The sequence below is a fragment of the Charadrius vociferus genome, unplaced genomic scaffold, assembly GCF_000708025.1.
Source record: "Charadrius vociferus isolate BGI_N301 unplaced genomic scaffold, ASM70802v2 scaffold108, whole genome shotgun sequence".
Taxonomy (NCBI): Eukaryota; Metazoa; Chordata; class Aves; order Charadriiformes; family Charadriidae; genus Charadrius; species Charadrius vociferus.
In genome coordinates, this window is record NW_009649770.1 from 242,485 (window position 1) to 260,639 (window position 18,155).

General features: G+C 39.7%; 1 protein-coding gene across 1 annotated transcript in view; it reads left to right on the forward strand.

Moving 5' to 3' along the window:
• The window catches only part of SLIT3 (slit homolog 3 (Drosophila)), a gene marked incomplete at its 5' end in the record, with an annotated part of 473,057 nt that overhangs the window by 236,752 nt on the left and 218,150 nt on the right, over positions 1-18,155 (forward strand). Inside the window, one exon of the mRNA XM_009890879.1 lies at positions 10,251-10,322. Within this exon, the coding sequence (XP_009889181.1) occupies positions 10,251-10,322 (72 nt within the window). The remainder of the gene's footprint in view (positions 1-10,250; positions 10,323-18,155) is intronic.

Genomic DNA, 18,155 nt, shown 5'->3' on the forward strand with positions numbered 1-18,155 from the left:
TGAGTTCTCGGTTCAAAGGTGCTTTCACATCACTGATCTCCTAGCTCCTTGGTAAGGCAGTGACCCAGCACCCTCTGGTCCTGGAGACACCCTCAGACAGTCACTGCTTTTTCACTGAAGGATCTTCCCTGATTTGGAAATGCTGGTTTCTTTTTTACACTCTTGAGTGTTTGCTGAGGATACCCCACTTCTTAATAATAACAAATTGGCAGATTTTAGTGCTTATTTGAACCCTTTACCAATCTTCTCAGAGTAACAGAAGTGTTATTTGCTTACTGATATAGTAAGTACTTACATATGTACTTCTATGAGTAAGCAAATGTACTTACGTAACTACCTAAGTTAGATATATAAGCACACAGAATGCCCAGAGAAGTGCCGAGTACTATTTTTAAGAATATAGTACAAATATCAATAAAAATGTAAAAGCACACAGCAAGAACTCATCGTTTTGTCAAAGTTTTTGTAGCATAAGTGAGTAATGCAGAAATCCAAAGCACGCGTTATGTTAACTTACTTCTTTGAAATCATGTAGGAGAACAAGTAAATTTGGGGCAATGAAGCATAGAGTCAGAGCTGTAACCATAAGAAGTAATTCCAGTGGGAATTTGGATGTGGAACTTGAATTCATTGCCTTGAGTAGTGAGAATGAAGTTTGATGTAAACGCCTTAAAAGCTCCGAAGCTTGAAGATGAATTCTAAGGTCTCTCTCCCAGCCGTAGCACTGATTCATCTAAACTCACCCGTATACTTATGTAGTATGGAGTACAAGTCAGCCACTGGTCTGACTTACAAAATGAGGTGTCATAATAAGAAATGACAAAGATAGAAACTGTTAAAAACAGAGGATCAGGACATTGTATGTGCATTGAAGCAACGGCTGGAAAACAAATCTCAAATGTTTTTATAGTATCCCTTGCTGGCCTTGTTTTAGATCAGTAAGAGGGCAGTAGCCTTAGGAGCATAGTTATATGATGTACACGGGCCTGCTGCTCTTTTTCAGCAGACCTGAGAAGTCACATACCTGCAAGGCAGAGAAACATGTAATCACAGTGAGGAGTCAGAATTTGGAGCTGTGTGTGGACCTCAGCCAATTAGGAGCATTTGCATGTTAAAACCAAATGCCCAGACAGGTAGACTGTGAACAAGAGAAAGCTGTAGCTAAGCCAAATCGCCCCTTGTCTTAAAGCAATTGAAAACACTTATTTTTCATTGGTTATTTTTCAGTGGCCAATTTTACAGTGGAAATTACTAGAATAATTTAAATTTCATGTCTGAAAGGCAAGTTGCTGTTGCCAGATCAGTAGAAGAGAAAATGGGTACAACCAAACAAAAAACCTGGAAGCAGCTTCCCCCATGCCTCTCATCATCTGAAGCGCCACTTACTCATCTTAAAATCAAAGCCCACAGCTGTATTAAAGATGAAATGGCGTGCTCTTTGGAATGCCGTAGAAAAGCTTGTGAGCCTGGGCTAAGCAGGATCGGTACTGGAAACCTTGTATCAGAGTGATTTAAAACTAATGCAGCATCTTGAAATATGCAGTGTTCATTAACTATACTCCACTGGCTGTGGGTTTTAGTTATTATTTTAACACTTCTTGGGTGTTAAGGAACTGAATACAACCATGTTAAAAAGAAATCCCCCAAACCAAAATGGGGCACTGAGATACTCGAAACTGTTCCACCCTCTCTAGCATTAACTGGCCATTTTATTTTTTTTTTTTAACCAATGTGATAAACCAGGATCTGATTGAAAAATTTATTGGTGTGTTATACTAAGATACTACAGTTCCTAAGGGGAAGATGTTAATTGTTTGGGTATTCATCCATGGGGTATTAATATTAATTTTCTAATTAAAAAAAAACAACCACAACTCACCAAAACACAATAATCTCTGCCGGCTTGCCCAAATTTACCAGCCATATTACAAGGTTGACACTGCTGTGACTTTACTCGCAACATTTACTGTTGTGGTATTATTTCCTCCTAATTTTTGTCTTAAGAGCTAGAAACCATATATCAGCTCATTGTATGACTGCGGGTGATAGAATTAATCTAATGTAATATGGGATTTCAAAGGGGACAGATGTCTGGAGATCGAATGTCAAGATTCCTTTTTGCTCCGTCATCTCCCTAACTGTGTAAAAGAGGTGCTTCTGGTGTCTGGCCCTCGGGTGCGGTTACCTTCGCCTAATTGCCGAGGTCTATCGCATTTGCTCTCTGCCACAGCCTCTATCTCATCATGTCATTTTCATGTTTGCTGAAAAAGTCTAAGCCTCTTAAAGGCATGAGAGCCCTAGTTTTCCTCTCAAAGCTGAATTTAGTAAATTATTAATAATAAAATGTGTAAACAGTGAAACACCAGCATTAATACGATTTTCGCTAAGCATCCCTGTTAAATCGCCAACCACCTCGCTTTGCTGCATCCCGCCCTTTATCCTGCCACGGGCGTCTTTAGCCCCTTGGCCCGCTAGGCTCTGCGCAGCCCTCTGCTGCCCGGGCTCCCGCTGGCAGGAGCTGGGGGGGCACGGCTGCTGTCCTCGGGGCACCACCGCTGTCGTTTGTGTGCGGAACCTCCCCTGTCCCACCCCGTGCGTGGGAACCAGCAGAGCAATAACCCTGCCGTGTTGCGTCGCTCTACAGAGTTTCTTGCAGTCCTCTGGCCTGCTGAAGCCATCTTTTAGAAATACTGGTAGCGCCAAACAAATTTTGTCTGTCTTTGGCAACTGACAGCTGATACAAATTTTAACATGATGGGACGAAGCATTCTGTGTCTTTCTTTTTTAAGTTTTGGTTCTGTAATGAATTTGTTACCGCACAGAACATACAGAATCCTTTCCAAGGGAAAAACCCAGCCCCGGTTGCACGCTGCTGTATTGATCTGCCGTAACAGCTAGCCTGCGGAGGCTTATTTGTTTTGCCTTCGAAATGAGCGTGTGCTATTAGTTCCATGTAAGTAACATCCTGATGGTACATGAGCCGATGTAAACATTGACCTTGCTTATAGTATGCGTCTTGAGACATGCCTCGGGCAGCAGGGCCACCGGGGCTGCCCATGGTGCAAGTTCTGCACCTTCTGCAAGTCCTGTGTCTGCCCCAGAGCACCACTCGGGCACGCTAAAGGGCAGGACGGGGTTCATGGAAGTGGTAGCCGCCACCGTGTAGAGGTAACTTCCAGCCCTTATTGCAGGTCAGGGGAGGAAAGGAGCGGTTACTCAGTGATCCTGTTCCACCTGCAGCAGCTAGGTGGGTGCGTGCTGACCTTCTGCACCTCCTCTACCCCATGCTCTTTGTACCTTACAAATTTCTGCTAATTATTTAAATGAAATATCTGCATACTTTTTCTACATAAGTGCCTTAGTTTCAGATTTTCCACAGTTTCATAGCAACATCCCTCATGATATGATTTCCTATTGAAATTCCTAATATGATTCCCTATTAATAAGGTGAACGATTAGTAACATTTTGGAATTAGAACTTTTCTTTACATGTGGTATTTGATACTTGTCAACTGAAAATAACAATAACTAAACCAAAGATTTAAGTAAGTGCAAACCTTTTGAAAATGTAAAAATCACTATAGTACATAACTTTCTTATTTTCTAATACCCATTTTATCTTCCTCATTTCTTCCCCTTTTCCCCTTTGGGGCTATGGCAGAAGAGAACAACAGATGGTTATCAGTCAAGAGTAACTAGGGAAACCGCAAAACCTGCCCCAATTGCTATGGAGACAGCCATTTCTGTGCTTGGTATGCACTATTTGTTACATCAGCAACCAGAGAGTGTTAAAAAAAGAAAAAAAAAATGTTCTAAGCCCCCTGATATTGAAAGGAAATTTTGGTTCTGTGTGTATGTATACTTGGGGGAAGAGGGAGGAGTAGTCTACTTGTTCATTTGTCACTTAAGTTTTCCATTAAGCTAATATCATGTCTATTTTTTGACAGCAACATTTTGAATTGTGAGTTACTGTAATAAAAAAACTTAGAGTAAATACTTAATACTTTTGGATAGTCTGCAGAGTAAGTATTTATAAGCAACTCTTCCCCTCCAAATCTGGTCTTCCTCCCTCCTTATTTAACAGCCTGGCAACATAGGTCGGGTATGAAAACTGAAGACAGACAATATGACATTTCATGCAGATGAGCTCTTTCTGCACAATGCTTCAACCAGAGCTTTTGGCAAAATCACATCTTTGGGGGGGAGGTAGAGGGAAGGAGTTTTGGAACATTTTTTAAATTCCCAGAGGGAGATTTCAGCTTGATCACAGCAGCTCTGTCATTTGTGTTTTGCACCACTGATTTACTCCACTTGAGAATTATTTTAATCTTGAAATTAATGTATCAATTCTTTAAATTTTCTAATACTAGCAAGATCTTACAGAATGATTTTAGTAAAGTGTCAATAAAGAGTAAGCATTAAACATGAAAAATGCATTAAAAGCAACTTCAAAATAACTTCATATTATTTTGATTTAATTGAGTTTAGTATTTGTTCAAAGGACAGTCTATTACCATTTATGGTGCTTCCTTATTGGTTTAATTTAAGAAAAAGGATTTTAGTTTGGCAGGTGAGAAATTTTCCATAGATGTATGGGGTCACTTTCCTTTGAAATTTTAACATTCTGAAAGTTTCATAAAGACTGGTTTGAAGGCTGGACAATAAATGTCATAGAGTGCTTTTCGAATGCCTACAGGGTCTTGGAGAGCTTCAGTACTAGGGTGTAAACTTTTAGGAAAGCGATGGCATAGACCCAGCAGTTTATATCTGTGGAAAAAAAGTGGAAAAGGTTTGGGGAAAATGTTACCCAAACTGAGGTTCTTTTGGAGACATAATTAACAAAACTCATTCTTCTCTAACGACGATTCTATAACAAGTTACAGTGACTTTACCTTCCTGTGAAATGGCTATTGAAAATTCATTTAAATACTTAAGTAATACAATATCTTTAATATGAATACTTCTGGTTAAATATGCAAGTCTTCTATTAACGAGGAAATGACTTGCTTCATCTTGGATCTCTAACGGTAGATATCTATAAGAGTAGTAGAGTAACTTCATATCTAACAGTAGAACTTTCTTAAATGCGCAACTATTCTGACAGTTCTTTTTTATGCTAAACATGTCAAACATGAGAAACAGCAGTCTGAAAAGTATTTATTACAGTACTTGTTAATACAGGCTTTTATTTAAATATTTATCTAGATTCTGGACAAAATATATAAAGAGGTTATAGTAATTAAACTACTGTCACAGTATAATTAAAAAACAGATTAACACTTGAGCTCTGCAGTGGCCTCGGTAATGTTTGTAAATGGAAAAAAAAAATCCCTCACTGAAACAACTAAAGTACAAAACACTGATTATATAGTTCATTTTTGAAATATGTTGATGCTTGAAGGACCTCTTCATGAATGTGAGTATGGCTAATTGCAGAAAAAATATCAAAAGCTCTTATATCAGACATCAGGTTAGTTGTTATAATATGAAGAAACATTGCTAGAAATACACATGTAGGGTTTTAAACATTAACTAACTTCTAATGTTAGTAAAAGATTACATTATTTCAGTTTTGGAAGATTTCACCCTGGATGAATTAATTTCTTTAATATTTTAGAACAGTTTTGTTTGGGTTTTTTAAATCTTAAATCTAGTAGTGTGATAAAAATTACATCAGCTTTGTTGCTGGGGATTTTTGTCTCTCAAATGCATTTGAAAACTTAGCTATTCCTTATTGTTGTCAGCGAAACCTCCAAGCCTTGGTATTTAAAGGATTATTTCAAATGGCAAAAGAATATCAACATTGTAAAATCCTGTTCCTTCCAAATGTTATGTGAAATTTTACTCTCGTGTGTGATAGATAATGTACAAATCTAAATGGATAAGCCGGAGTTGCACACTGTCAGGGGAATTGCGTTTTAAACAGTTAAAGCAGTGCCTTGGCCAAACCATAGACTGGCCAGTTATATAAATCTATTAGGATGCAGCGTTATTTCTCATTTCATAGAAAGGTGATTTGTGTCTAAGTTTTTTTTTTTCTTTAAAGCATCAATTTTAAGGATAGACAATGATCAATCAGTTGCATATAATTTAGGCACATACTTTCCCTGCCTTTTAATAAAAACTGAGACTAGCTATTGAGTCACAATTAGAGTCAGATTATAATAATACATATGGCATTTTGTGTTATAACTCTACCATATGAAAGATGCCTTTTTCTTCAAAGGGTTTTATAAATTCTCACATTGTTTATAAGCATTTGTCTGTGTCACACTTCACCTAAATCCCATATATGCATTCAATATTTTCCTGCTCATGTGTTTCGCTCCCTTCTCTGAGATCTTCTGGCATTGCTCTTTGTATCTGTTAGTGTTGTCTGGTTGCTAATTGCCTGTCACAGAGATCTCGGATCCCTGGAGCCTCTTAGGGGAGGTCAGAGTAGGTAATTCAATCACACGCGAGCTGCTGGGTTTCCCAGGCTGGGATCTCAGCTCGCTGACGTTGGAGCAAGAACCCTTCTGACAACGTCACCGAGCCCAAGTCCAGTGCTTGGGGTGTAATGCAGGAGAGAGTCAACATTTAACCCGAAGAAAAGTTAGGTGTCTATCTAACTTAGCAAAAACGTGGAAGTTCAAAGTTAGGTGATGTTTAGTGGTTCGTGCCTTGGGTCGTAGCTCTTATAATGTGCCATACGTATTGTTTGGCTATTTCACACAGCTCGGTTATTGAGGTTTCGTTCATCCTTTAGCCTCTCTTAAATATAGAGGCTCCTTTTTTCTGCGTGAGAACCCTTATTTTCTTCAGAGGCAGTTGAATCACTTGATAGTTTTAGATAAAATCTCAGCCTAGTGCTATGCAGGAGTAAACGGAGGAATAAAAAGAGACCTTGTCCATTTTAAAATTGTGACTTAAATCTGAGTTTGTGTTGTCTGACCTTTGTTCACCATCACATTACATTACATTACACGCATAACAACCTCTTTGTAATATTGAGGAGAAAAAGATCTTCTAGAAAGAGTATGAACACTGACAAATAGAGGTGGCATTTACAACTGAATAAATGCTTCTGCTGGCTGAGGCCATTTCTTAAATTTACCTGTAAGCCTGGAGCAGCTGATGTGTGTCTCAGGTAGCAGTGCCGTGTGTGTGAGTGAGTGCTCCATTCAGAAGGCAGCGATGAAGAAATAAGAGCTGTGTCGCATGTTCCTCAAGGATATGTATGTGCCACCTGTTCACCTTTTCAAGTTGAATTTTTACTTTCTCTGCGTACGAGTAGTTTTATTTCAGATAAGATGTTCTTCTCCACAAATGTTAGGCATGTCTATTCTGCGCGTGGAAGAGCTGCGTGCACAGCTTACCCACGCTGAGTGTGTGATCGTGCTGCTAGTCCATATCACAGGATTTTTATTTTGTTTTCACAGGTATAACAGTATGTGTCGAACACCTGTCTTTGCCTTTATGTAAGGCTTTACCTGAAGTTTTCTCAAAACTTTAACACGTTGTCTTGGAAGGAAGACGTTGATTAGACTAACTCTCAGCTCTCTAGTCTCTGCTTAACCACTCACCAGGGTGCTGTACAGATGCAAAGAATAGAATTTCCATCTTCGCACGTAGATAAATAAATGGGGAGGTGAAGGGTCTTAAAAACAGTCGTGCCTAATTTTAAGACAACTAATAGTTCTGTTTCATTTGAGAAGAAATTCTCATGCTTGGAGTTAAACACAGATGTGAATGTTTGGGCGTGACAGATATCAGGAGACATGAGCTCTCTTACGAAGAAGCGTTAAACGTGTGGATGTCTCCCAGAGACTGTGCAGATTCAGTTGATGGGGCACACAGAATCAGCGTGTATCTCTAATGAATATTTTCCCTATTTGCCAACTATCCTGCTAAGTGCGTGTCTGCTGGGCATCTAGAGGTTTCCCTTGCTGCGGTCCTGGGGATTAATCACATGGACTAAACTTGGTTGTTAGCGCTAGCACAACTGGACCTATTGAAATATGATTAAATTGGCATTATGCTTTTTCAACAAAAATCAGTCTATGAGAGGAGCATTTTTTAAAAAAAAAGGCCAACACACCGCATATGAAGCCCTTTAATCAGGAGGTTTTGTGGCTAGCACACTGAGTTTATTTGCTTATTTTAGTGCATTTGGCAGAAAAATCAATGCTATAGCATAACTCAAGTAAAAATAGGCAATATAGAGTACTTCCAGTAGAAGAGAGAGGTGATTCTCAAGTTGCGCCTGCTTTCTCTTTGTCGTGCTAGCATGTGCCAACTTTATGCTTAATAAAGCCAACTGAAGTGTAAAGTACTTAGTCATGCAACCAGCGTTATATTTAACTCAGCTGAAGTTTATTCCTCCTGAAATGCACCATCCTTTCTGTTTGAGCAACAAATTTATAACAACCCACACAATTAAACAGGGATCTCAGAAAAAGCCATTCAGCAGCCACTGGTCCTCCCAGCAGTCAAAAATATATAGTTTTTAGCATTTTTGCTAGATAGTGGGAGAAACAGAGAGAACATAAATAAATATGGATGTATATACTTATATGCATATGTATATACTTACATACATATGTATATATACTATGCACGAACTCATATGCTACAGAAAAATCCATTTTGGATGACTGTGCGTCCTGGTATCTGTCAGTATAGGAGACTGCTGAAGTTTTGCCAAATTCAGCATGTTCTCCAAAGTTACGAGACCTACGAGAAACCTTAGCTGGGTTTCTGCTTGCTAAGCTTTTTAGTACACTTTATAGTGTGTATGGTTTTTTATGCACTTTAAGTCATAAAAAACATGATGTTCATCGAGACCAGACTACATTACAAAGGATAAATTTCTCATAGTCTTCAAATATATACATTTTAAAGTTGTTGAATATTAGTAGATCAAACTCAATCGTTAAAGGGGTGCATAAAGATGATGTGTGCTCTGTCTGGCCTTGATTGTTGTGTAAGAAAGTTGTGACAAATGTCTATTTTGACCAAAAATTAGGCACAGCAACTATTTGGAAAGAGGTTGGTAAAACTATACAAATATATTATACACAGGTCTAATGCATTTGCTGTCTCTGCGTATATATTTATTATTTTTTAATAGCAACCAGAAACTGCAATGCTATCTTGCTATCTTTGTTCATGATACTTTACACACAGGACAAATGGTCCCTGCCTCACCAAATCTAAAGTTTGTGCTGTGCGAAGGACAGTATAATATAGAGTCGGGAGCCTGCATCTATTTTTTTATGAAATGCAGTTATTGTACTTACACGTGGGTAGGTACCTAATTTTGTTTCTCTGAGCATGAAATTTAAGGGATCAGACGTTAGAAATTGTAAACACTGATTTTTAAATCACAACTTACAGCTTTAATTTTCTAAGCAAAAGAGACAGATGTAGCTGTACTGCTGTATCCACATATATTGTAAAATATATTTAAATCATGTGTGTGCAGGGAGGCAAATGAGAGAACTCCACCATCCAAATATTAAATTACACATTTTGAAGCAAAATAGTGTTTTAAGTGTACGTGTGCATAATGCTTTCTTGTCACTGGATTGCTCTCCCTGATGCAGTTAGACAGAATCTGTATTTAGTCAGAGATCTTTCAATAGAACGGGCTACCAGATGGGACCAGTGACAATGCAGAGAGGCATCGAACCACCACAGACATTTGGTGCTTAGAATAATAAAAAGACTATAAAATTAGATTAGTTGAGTCTAATTTGGAATTGGTATATTCCCTATGCACTCTCACAGCTCTTGGGCAGATAAAGCCTGGAGATTTAGTACTGTCAGGACAGAGGACTCCAACTTCCAGTAAAAGAAAAAAAGGCATTCTGGGAGGTCACGGAGGGCAGCACAGTGACCTCCAATGATTTACAGGCCTTTAGCTTAATGAAATTGTTTCAGTGACATGACGGTAAAAGCTCATAATGGATTGGATGCCCTAATGTAATGAAATTACTCCCTTCTGCCTTTAAAAAAAAAAAAAAAAAAAGCGCAATTAATATTTACTGAGACCTGACAGGCTTCAGTGTGCGGTAGCGTGCCGCGCTGTCAGACAGCAGCGAGCAGAGCCAGAGCAGCGTGGCAGCCGAGCAGCCCTGCGCCGGGTGGCGAGCAGGCGCTGCGAGGGGGTGGAGGACACCTCGGTGACGGGGAAGCCCCCAGCCTGGCGCTCCCAGGCAGCTCTGCCCGGACCGGCCAGCCTTCATCCTCTCCCTTCCTTTCTGCAGGCAACTGGACAACAACCAGATCAGCTGCATCGAAGATGGAGCCTTCCGAGCCCTGCGCGACCTGGAGATCCTGTGAGTTGACTTGGTGCTGTGCTGGGGCGGCGGGGGGGCGGCTTTCTCCGTGCTGCAGTGCTGGGTGAACCTGGGGGCTTGAGATCCGTCCTTCCGTCCTTCCTTCCGTCCTTCCCTGTCACCTCCGACCGGTGCTGGAGGTTAGCAAAGTGAAATCTCACACTTCCCCCAGGCTGGGGTTACTGCTAATTAAACCACAATAGACGACTTCTCGGCTGTAGCTCCTGAGGAGCAGGGATATTGCCGTGCTCGCTGCTGCATGGAACAGATGGGGGTCAGCAGTATTCAAAGTGCGTCCGATGTATGCTCTGCAGCCAGAAACCTGGCCGGGTCTGCGTAATGTCGAGTAGCGGGTGGGTAACAGGTTCGTGGGGAACAATATTATGAGATATCTGACAATTGCCCTAGACAAAAAGCTGTTTAAAAGGTGTTTGCTATGTAGGAGGGAGGAGAGACGGGCGTTTGGCAGGCTTGTTCAGTGCAGTCATTGGCTTTTGGGGAGGATCCTGCTCTCAGGGCTGAAATAACACCGCGTTGTGCTCTTCATGTACCACAAACTTTACACGTCGGCTGTTAAAGCTGCAGCACAGACCAAAAAAAGAAAAAAGGATTTCACAGCAAAAGCTGACTCTGACAGAGAAAAAGCACATTAGATTTCGAGCACTGTCATTGTCATGTAAAATCCAGTATTACCCAGAAATCGGTATCTGAACAGATAATTTCCTTATTACTAACAGTTACTTGTTCACTTAGAGACCTTTTCTGGAATAGGTTTTGACTATATGAACTGATTTAAAGCTCTCCCTGTTACCTGAAAGTTAATACTGCAAAGCTGAAAGCGTTAATACTTGTGAAATCACAGAGTCCCAAGCCAAAATGGAGAGGGAGTGGGGGGACCCCTCCAAAATTCAAACCCTCAACATCTAACTGGAGTTAATACTCCACCGAAACACTATACGCTTAAATACAACAGGGAGGGCCTGCTCAGACTGCTGAAAAGCTTGCCCTTAACTTACATGATACGAAACAGCAAAAGGCAGATGGTTAAAGCAAGCACCTGCCTCACACAGTCCTGGCACCTGGAGATTCAGCAGGCTCTGGACACTGCCTTGGGCTTCCGAGAACAGACCACGCCACAGTGGGTTTGAACACGCATGCGAAAATATAGGGAATTCTTTCCCAAGGGCTCTCTCTACCCACTTTGTACGGCTGCTCAAAGGAGTTTTGCCCTCAGTTTCGGCAGAAGCCCCCTCAGCTTTGCGAGGGACCTGGGAGTGGTGGCTGTGCCGGTTTGTCACAGTCACCTGAGATACTTTTGGCCCCTCTCCCTCCCCGGTGGGGATACTGATGTTGATCAACTGTGTGTGTTGCTCATATTGAGCTTAACCGTAGGTATCTGCAGAGTTTCTTATCTGGGAACCTATGTTATCAAGGGTATTGTTTGAATTCTATATTAATAGCACTTTTCAGGAAAAGTGATGTGTTAACACTAAAAAGTTTTACTTGTCTGTCAGATTGAAAAGCCTACTGTGTGGTGAAAGAAAGGAAGAAAAGAAAAAAATCATGAACTCCTGTAAAATTGACTTTTTTTTCTTTTTGATGGACTGATTTTCCATATCCGTGGAGAGTGAATCAGTCCTCCACTGACAGTAGACTGTGCTATAACTTCCACTAAAATAGGCTGGACAATAAATGGAGCCTTTTTTGTGTTGTACCAAGTACTGGAGGCTCTGAAAAAGTTGCTGGGAACATATTCCTTCTCCCCAGGATGTAGTAAGTGTTGAATTAGTTTATTTACCCCTCTGCTTTTAATTGGTTAATTCTATGCTAGTTATTTGTGGGTGGGAAAAGAGAAGGATATATAAAATACATCATAATCAGTTCTTTAATGCATATTTAATTTTCAGCACAGACATACTGCTACAGGAAAAATCAATCTTCATTCTAAAAGATGAGAAAATAGATTGATAGTATCTATTTCTAAAGGCATTTTTCTTGCAGTCACAAAATGTGAGTTATATACTTCCAACCTAATCTAAATTTTTTTCAACTTTTTCTTCAAAGAAAGTTTGAGCATTTAAATCTCTCTGTCAAAATAAATTTGCTTAATGCCCCAGAGAATATCATATCTTCAGTTGTAAAACAGTTGTAAATGTTAAAAAATTGAAGTGATTTAAACCATCAAAGAATATTAACAAGTGAAACCAAATTTCATAATTTCAGACCCACTATGTATTTTATGCAAATATATTTTAACCTGTAATGCAATATGTAGAAAATATTTAATGATTCTGGCAAAAATTAATCTAATTATCTGTTTGAACAATTTGCAAGGGTACCAAATAACATATTTCTTCTTTATCTTACTGAAATCCTGTGACCTTTCTGATACCAAACTATTACATTTCTGCATCTTTTCTCTGCACACCTGCCTGTCTACAGAGTTCTAAATTCTGTAGATAACACAGGGCAGAGACAAAATGCTTAGCCTTACTCAAAAATATAAATTACAAACACTTTCCTTAAAAGCTCGTTGGTTCCTGGGTCACACCTTTCATTCACCTTGAATTCCTGAAAAAAGACGAGTGCAAGGAGCTTGGTGATGTGGTAGGTGTGGGAAGAGGAGGAAGCTGTGCACTTACCTCTCAAAACGAAGAGCACTCCATGGTGCATGTTACTTATTTCTGCTTATCGACTAGCTGTTTTCATTTACTACTTTTATTTTCTTTTTCTGTGTTACGAATACGTTCCTGTACCAACAAATAGCACAGAGGCAGACATGAAAACAAGGGGTAAATTTGTGACTAATTTCAGTACTTGACATGGTGCAATGAGTTGCCAGCTCCAGCTGAAGCTCGGATCAGACCAAGGCACTGACTGCGGCTCTCAAAACAAACGCAGTCTTTTGATCACTACTTTGTTTATGAGCTTCCATGTCTCAAATGTCCCAAACGGCGTCCCTGATCCTATGATCTGTAGACCAGAATGCAGGTGCCAAGTGCTACTGATGACTGAATTTTGGGTTAAAGAGCTGCAAAAATGTTGAGTATAAAGTGCTTTGGTGCCTTCTGTTGATTGTCTTTGCGCTGCAGCAAGGTGAAGATAATGTCTGAGAAATGACACGCTCACTCAAACATCCTTTCTTGGTAGTTTTGCACTGGGGCTAGTTGGGTTCATTTTCGCGTCACATCTTCTGTCCAGCTTCCCGTAAAGGTTATGTTTTTAATCAGTTGATAAAACAGGGATTTTTCTTGGTGACATACTTCCTTTTCCCCCTTTTGTAAGACGAGAAAGCATATTTCAGTGGGTTTATTCTTGCATTCCAACAGACAGAAAGGTGTGTGCAACCACTGAAACAGCGATAAAATGTAAAAGGGGCATGTATTTGTAAAGGGGTGGCAAAAGTAATAACTCATGACCTGTTGGAATAGAAATGTGCAGAAATGTTGGAAAAAAAAATGGTGGGAATCTTCCAGTAACTAAAGTGTCATTTTTAGTAGGAGAAATTTTCTGCTCTGCCTAATTTTTAGTTATGTCCTGTGGCAATACCTGGCAATAAAAGTATTATTAAGAAATACGTATTAGTGTAGCTGTAAGCACAGTTAAAGTTTATTAAAAAAAAAAAAAAAAACAACCCCCCCCCCCCCCCAAGTAATTCTTCAAAATAATTGTCCAGTATTCCTTATGGTGTGTGGCAATACGATGCTCGTATCTGTTGTAGATTAGAAATTAGTCCATAGCTTTATTTCCAAATGTCCAAAATTATGAAGCATAGGAGATAAAATTCTTTCAGAACTCAGAATTTCACCTTTAGTCTCTTAGGATACATGAATAAAAGGAATTAATTTCAAAGTGGTTCAACAAGCTCCATCAAAACAGGTAAACTAGTAATATCGAGTGAATGCTCATGCTATTGTCATTAGGCTGGAAGTGCTGAACAATACTTGTGGTTTTAGGATCCATTTCTCAGTAAGATACAGAACTCTATTTAGAAAAAAAAATCCTTTTTATTTATTGTTTTGCCTCACTGGGGTACCTTGAAAACTGTGTGGTGCCATGGCAGTTGTGCCATGTGGACAGGACAGAAAGAATTACAGTCACTGTTGGCAACTTAGGTGGAGCGCTTTCCTTGTTTTATATTGTAAAAGCTGTTTTTCCTCCTACTTTATAACAATAGCCAGAGGGACTGCAGCTTGAAAACATTTTGTTCATTGCAGATTTTCTGTAAAAAAAACCCTGCCAAACTCAAAAAGATTTTATCATACCAAGAGCTAATCCTAGGAGGTCTGTGGATAATATTCTATTAAACGTGGCAAATGAGTTCTTGCTGTACAGAGCTGGGACGGAATGATTTGGGGTTTTGTTTGTTGCTAGTCATGCTATTTGTTGTAGGTCTTTCATATAACATCTCTGAGCCTGAAAATCCTCTTCCTTGAGTTTCCACCTGCTTTTTGAAATGAATGAGCACTGACTGTCATTGAGTCTGTGGTAACAAACTACGCAGGCAGGAGCCCGCCATTCTACTCCAGGTGCTTTAGTGTGAAAAATTGTGATAATTCACTCACAAATAATATGGAAGAAGTGCAAGTACAGTCACCCAAATATCCACAGCAATTTAAAATTGTAACTTCTATTCCAAATGAGCCCTAAATATTTGATCTTAAAAAAAAAAAAGTTAGTTTTTCAGATTGTAAAAAGTAAACATTTGTAAATATGTTGTAAACCACCGTTCCATCTCTGAAATTTTATAATGAAAATAATAGGAGTCTTAGAAATTAAAATTGTTCTATCCATGTTTGAATAGAACCTTTTCTCTCCACACATTTCTGCCTCACTCTTCTTCCTGCTGCACGACAAACGCCCAGAAGCACACAGCTACAAGTGCCGTGCGCTGGTTTCCTTCGAACTGCGATCCAGTGCCGAGTCATGTTCAGCGGGACAGTGCGAGCTGTCAGACCAGTTGCGGTCGGCATCCGCCAGTTCTTCTGTACATTGTCTGACACATCCAGTCACTACAAACATTTTACAAGTGGAATAGGGTTATTCGTGCTTTCCTTTTTTCAATCCAATACGTTCCTGTTATAAAGGATTCTGTTTCATAAAAAATGTAGTAATCTGTGCAATTTCTGATAGAGACGTCATGGATGAGTGTGCTTATAATACACACTCCCTTTTGTCCTAGCGAACTGTAAGAACTTTTTCGAACATGAATCATTATTTTTGCTACAGCCAGGATTAATTGTTCCTAGGGTTGTCTTCTGTATGCTGAACACTCAGTTATATAGTCAGTTTTACTTATTTGCAAAATGCGATTCCTGGCATGTCTTAACTAGATAGAAGATTTTTATTTGCTTTCCCAACCTGGAGAGTCAGGGAGAGAAAGTCATGGCATAATTCTAAATATATGAGATGTCATTGCTTAATGAAAGCCTGAAAATGCCACACAAATGTGATTTCCTCCTCTATTTTGCTGGAAATTATGGTCGGTTGAGGCAATCAGGATCAAATTTGAACTCTGTAAATTGTGTTCCTATAAGTGAGACCAAAATACCTAAATACAATAATGAAAATGAGATTTCTCTTTAAAATGTTGGGCATAGCTGTTTTCACTTTCTCATACTTGAGTATGGTAAAATTGAAATTATTGTTGTTTGTGGGTTTTTTTACCCAAGGGTACGTGTTAGCTCAAATGTATGTAAGTCAATAAAATGAATTTAAAATCTGTAGTTATTTCGTAAGTCAGCACGTACATAATATGTTATAAAAACAACACTGAAGGGAGTAACCATTGGCAGTATAGGAGTAATCGAAGTATCTACCAGTTAGGTGAAATTAGGTGAAAAACAAGTAGTTTGACTTTTCTAAAAGTATCCCAAGTTTTCCGTGTGGAGCTTGTATCACAGGCAATCCAGTTACGCCAGAGGACAAAGCAAACAATAAAAATGACAGAAGTTGGTTTGGCAATTGAGAAATGGTGCACCCAGCGTATAGAGGTATCGGTGGACAAATGATAATTTCCATTTTACTTTACTCCATTACTGATTAGGCTTATTACTCAGTTTATACCCTTCCCGTTCTTCCTGCTTCCTGTAGCGCTGTAGGTCTTTAAAAGAAGGAAAAATGCTCCTGATGAGCCTGGCTGCTGTTATTACAAGTTGGGTTTTTTTATATATAAATCAGTTGGAGATAAGATTGACTTTAGAAATGCCTTTTTCCTGGAGAACTCTTAGAAAGGTACTGCACCCCCAATGGACCCTAGTGAAATGGGATGCTTAATTAGCATAAAGAATTGATGGAGGAAAGATGGGGTGCTTACACGGTTGCTTGATAAGAAATGGTTTTATTTGCTGATACATGTTGGTGGGAGATCTGGTGTCATTGCTCAAGATATGCAAATGAAATCTGAGATAACCTCTGTTCTATAACATATTACAAAATGAGAGGTTGGAAGTACAGCATAGTGAAAGGAGCACAATCCAGATGGCACCGCGGTGACAGGCTTTATATCAAAGACCAGCTGAGGTAAAGTAAGAGCGGGCAAGAGAGGGCCTCTGAAAATCACTGATGCCTGTTACAGATGTAATGTAGCTCTCTCTTTATGGGGAGAATATATTTGCATAAATTCATTGATCAATGATTTTGCTAATCCTGCAGTATTCCAGGCATGTCCCAGCAAATTGATGAACATTTCTATCAATCCTCAGTGCAGATGCCTAATTATATTACATATTTAGAAAAGATGGATTTTTCCCCTCCTGGAGCATATGTAGTAGTTGAATGCTGTGCTCATTCTCCTTTCCTGCTCCCATTAGGTTGGAGGATTTTTTTCCCTTTAAGACTAGCCTGGAGCCGTGCAGGCTGCAGAACTTATCGAGATAAGAGCAGTGCCAGGTTAGAATTATGAGTTTCATGAATCACTGACCAATATGCTTTTTGAGGAAGCTCAGTTATATGGTTTGCGTAGTGTAAGCCCTTTATTGGCGCTGCAGTCGCTGCTCCCAGAGACTCCAAAGTCAAAACTCCAGGAGATGGAGATTTCTGGCAAACCTTCTCTCCCATGATAGTAATTGTTTCATTTGCATGCTCTGCTCATCCTGTGACCTGCCCTCCCTCCGCTTTGACTAATATAGTTTCTTCGTCAGTAATATAAAAGATGTAGAACAAGCATTTTGACTGTTGAAAGTCAAATGAATGTGAACGACTTAATCCAGAGGACACTCAACTGTATATAATGCAGACGTGCAGCTCAACACCTTAGCCAAAACCTGAGCTGGAGACTATGATGGGAATGAAACTCCTCGCAGATAAAGCTGAGGTGTGACAGAGTTCTGACGACCAGTAACAAGTTCAAGGTAGATGAGCAGTCTTTTTATGCCATCATCTGCAATTCATTGTTTATATGACTCCCCAAAGCAGCCGGATGACGATACTACGGTAGCTGGATGCAATCCTATGGGCAGTACTAAAGCGTCTTTGGCTGAGGGAGGAGGCTGCATGCCTGGGTGGCACAGGTTTCTGTGTGGTCAATATCAAGTATACCAGGATGTCCTCAGCCCGTCTGTGACACCGGTTGGGCTCCAAAACTGGCGGTGAACGCAGGAGCTGGGGTCAGTCACCACAACTGCAAAAAAAAAGATGATTTCAAAAAATGTTTCAAAACAGATAATGGTTTCTTCTTCTTTTTTTTTTTTTTTTTCTGTGTGCAATTAAAGGTATTGGTTATGACCTATAGGGATTTGTCTTTTTCAGAGGTTGCTTTTGTCCCTTTGCTATGCTGGTAGAACAGCATAGACAAAGGCTCTGCGCTGCAACCAGTCTTTATACAAGAGAGGA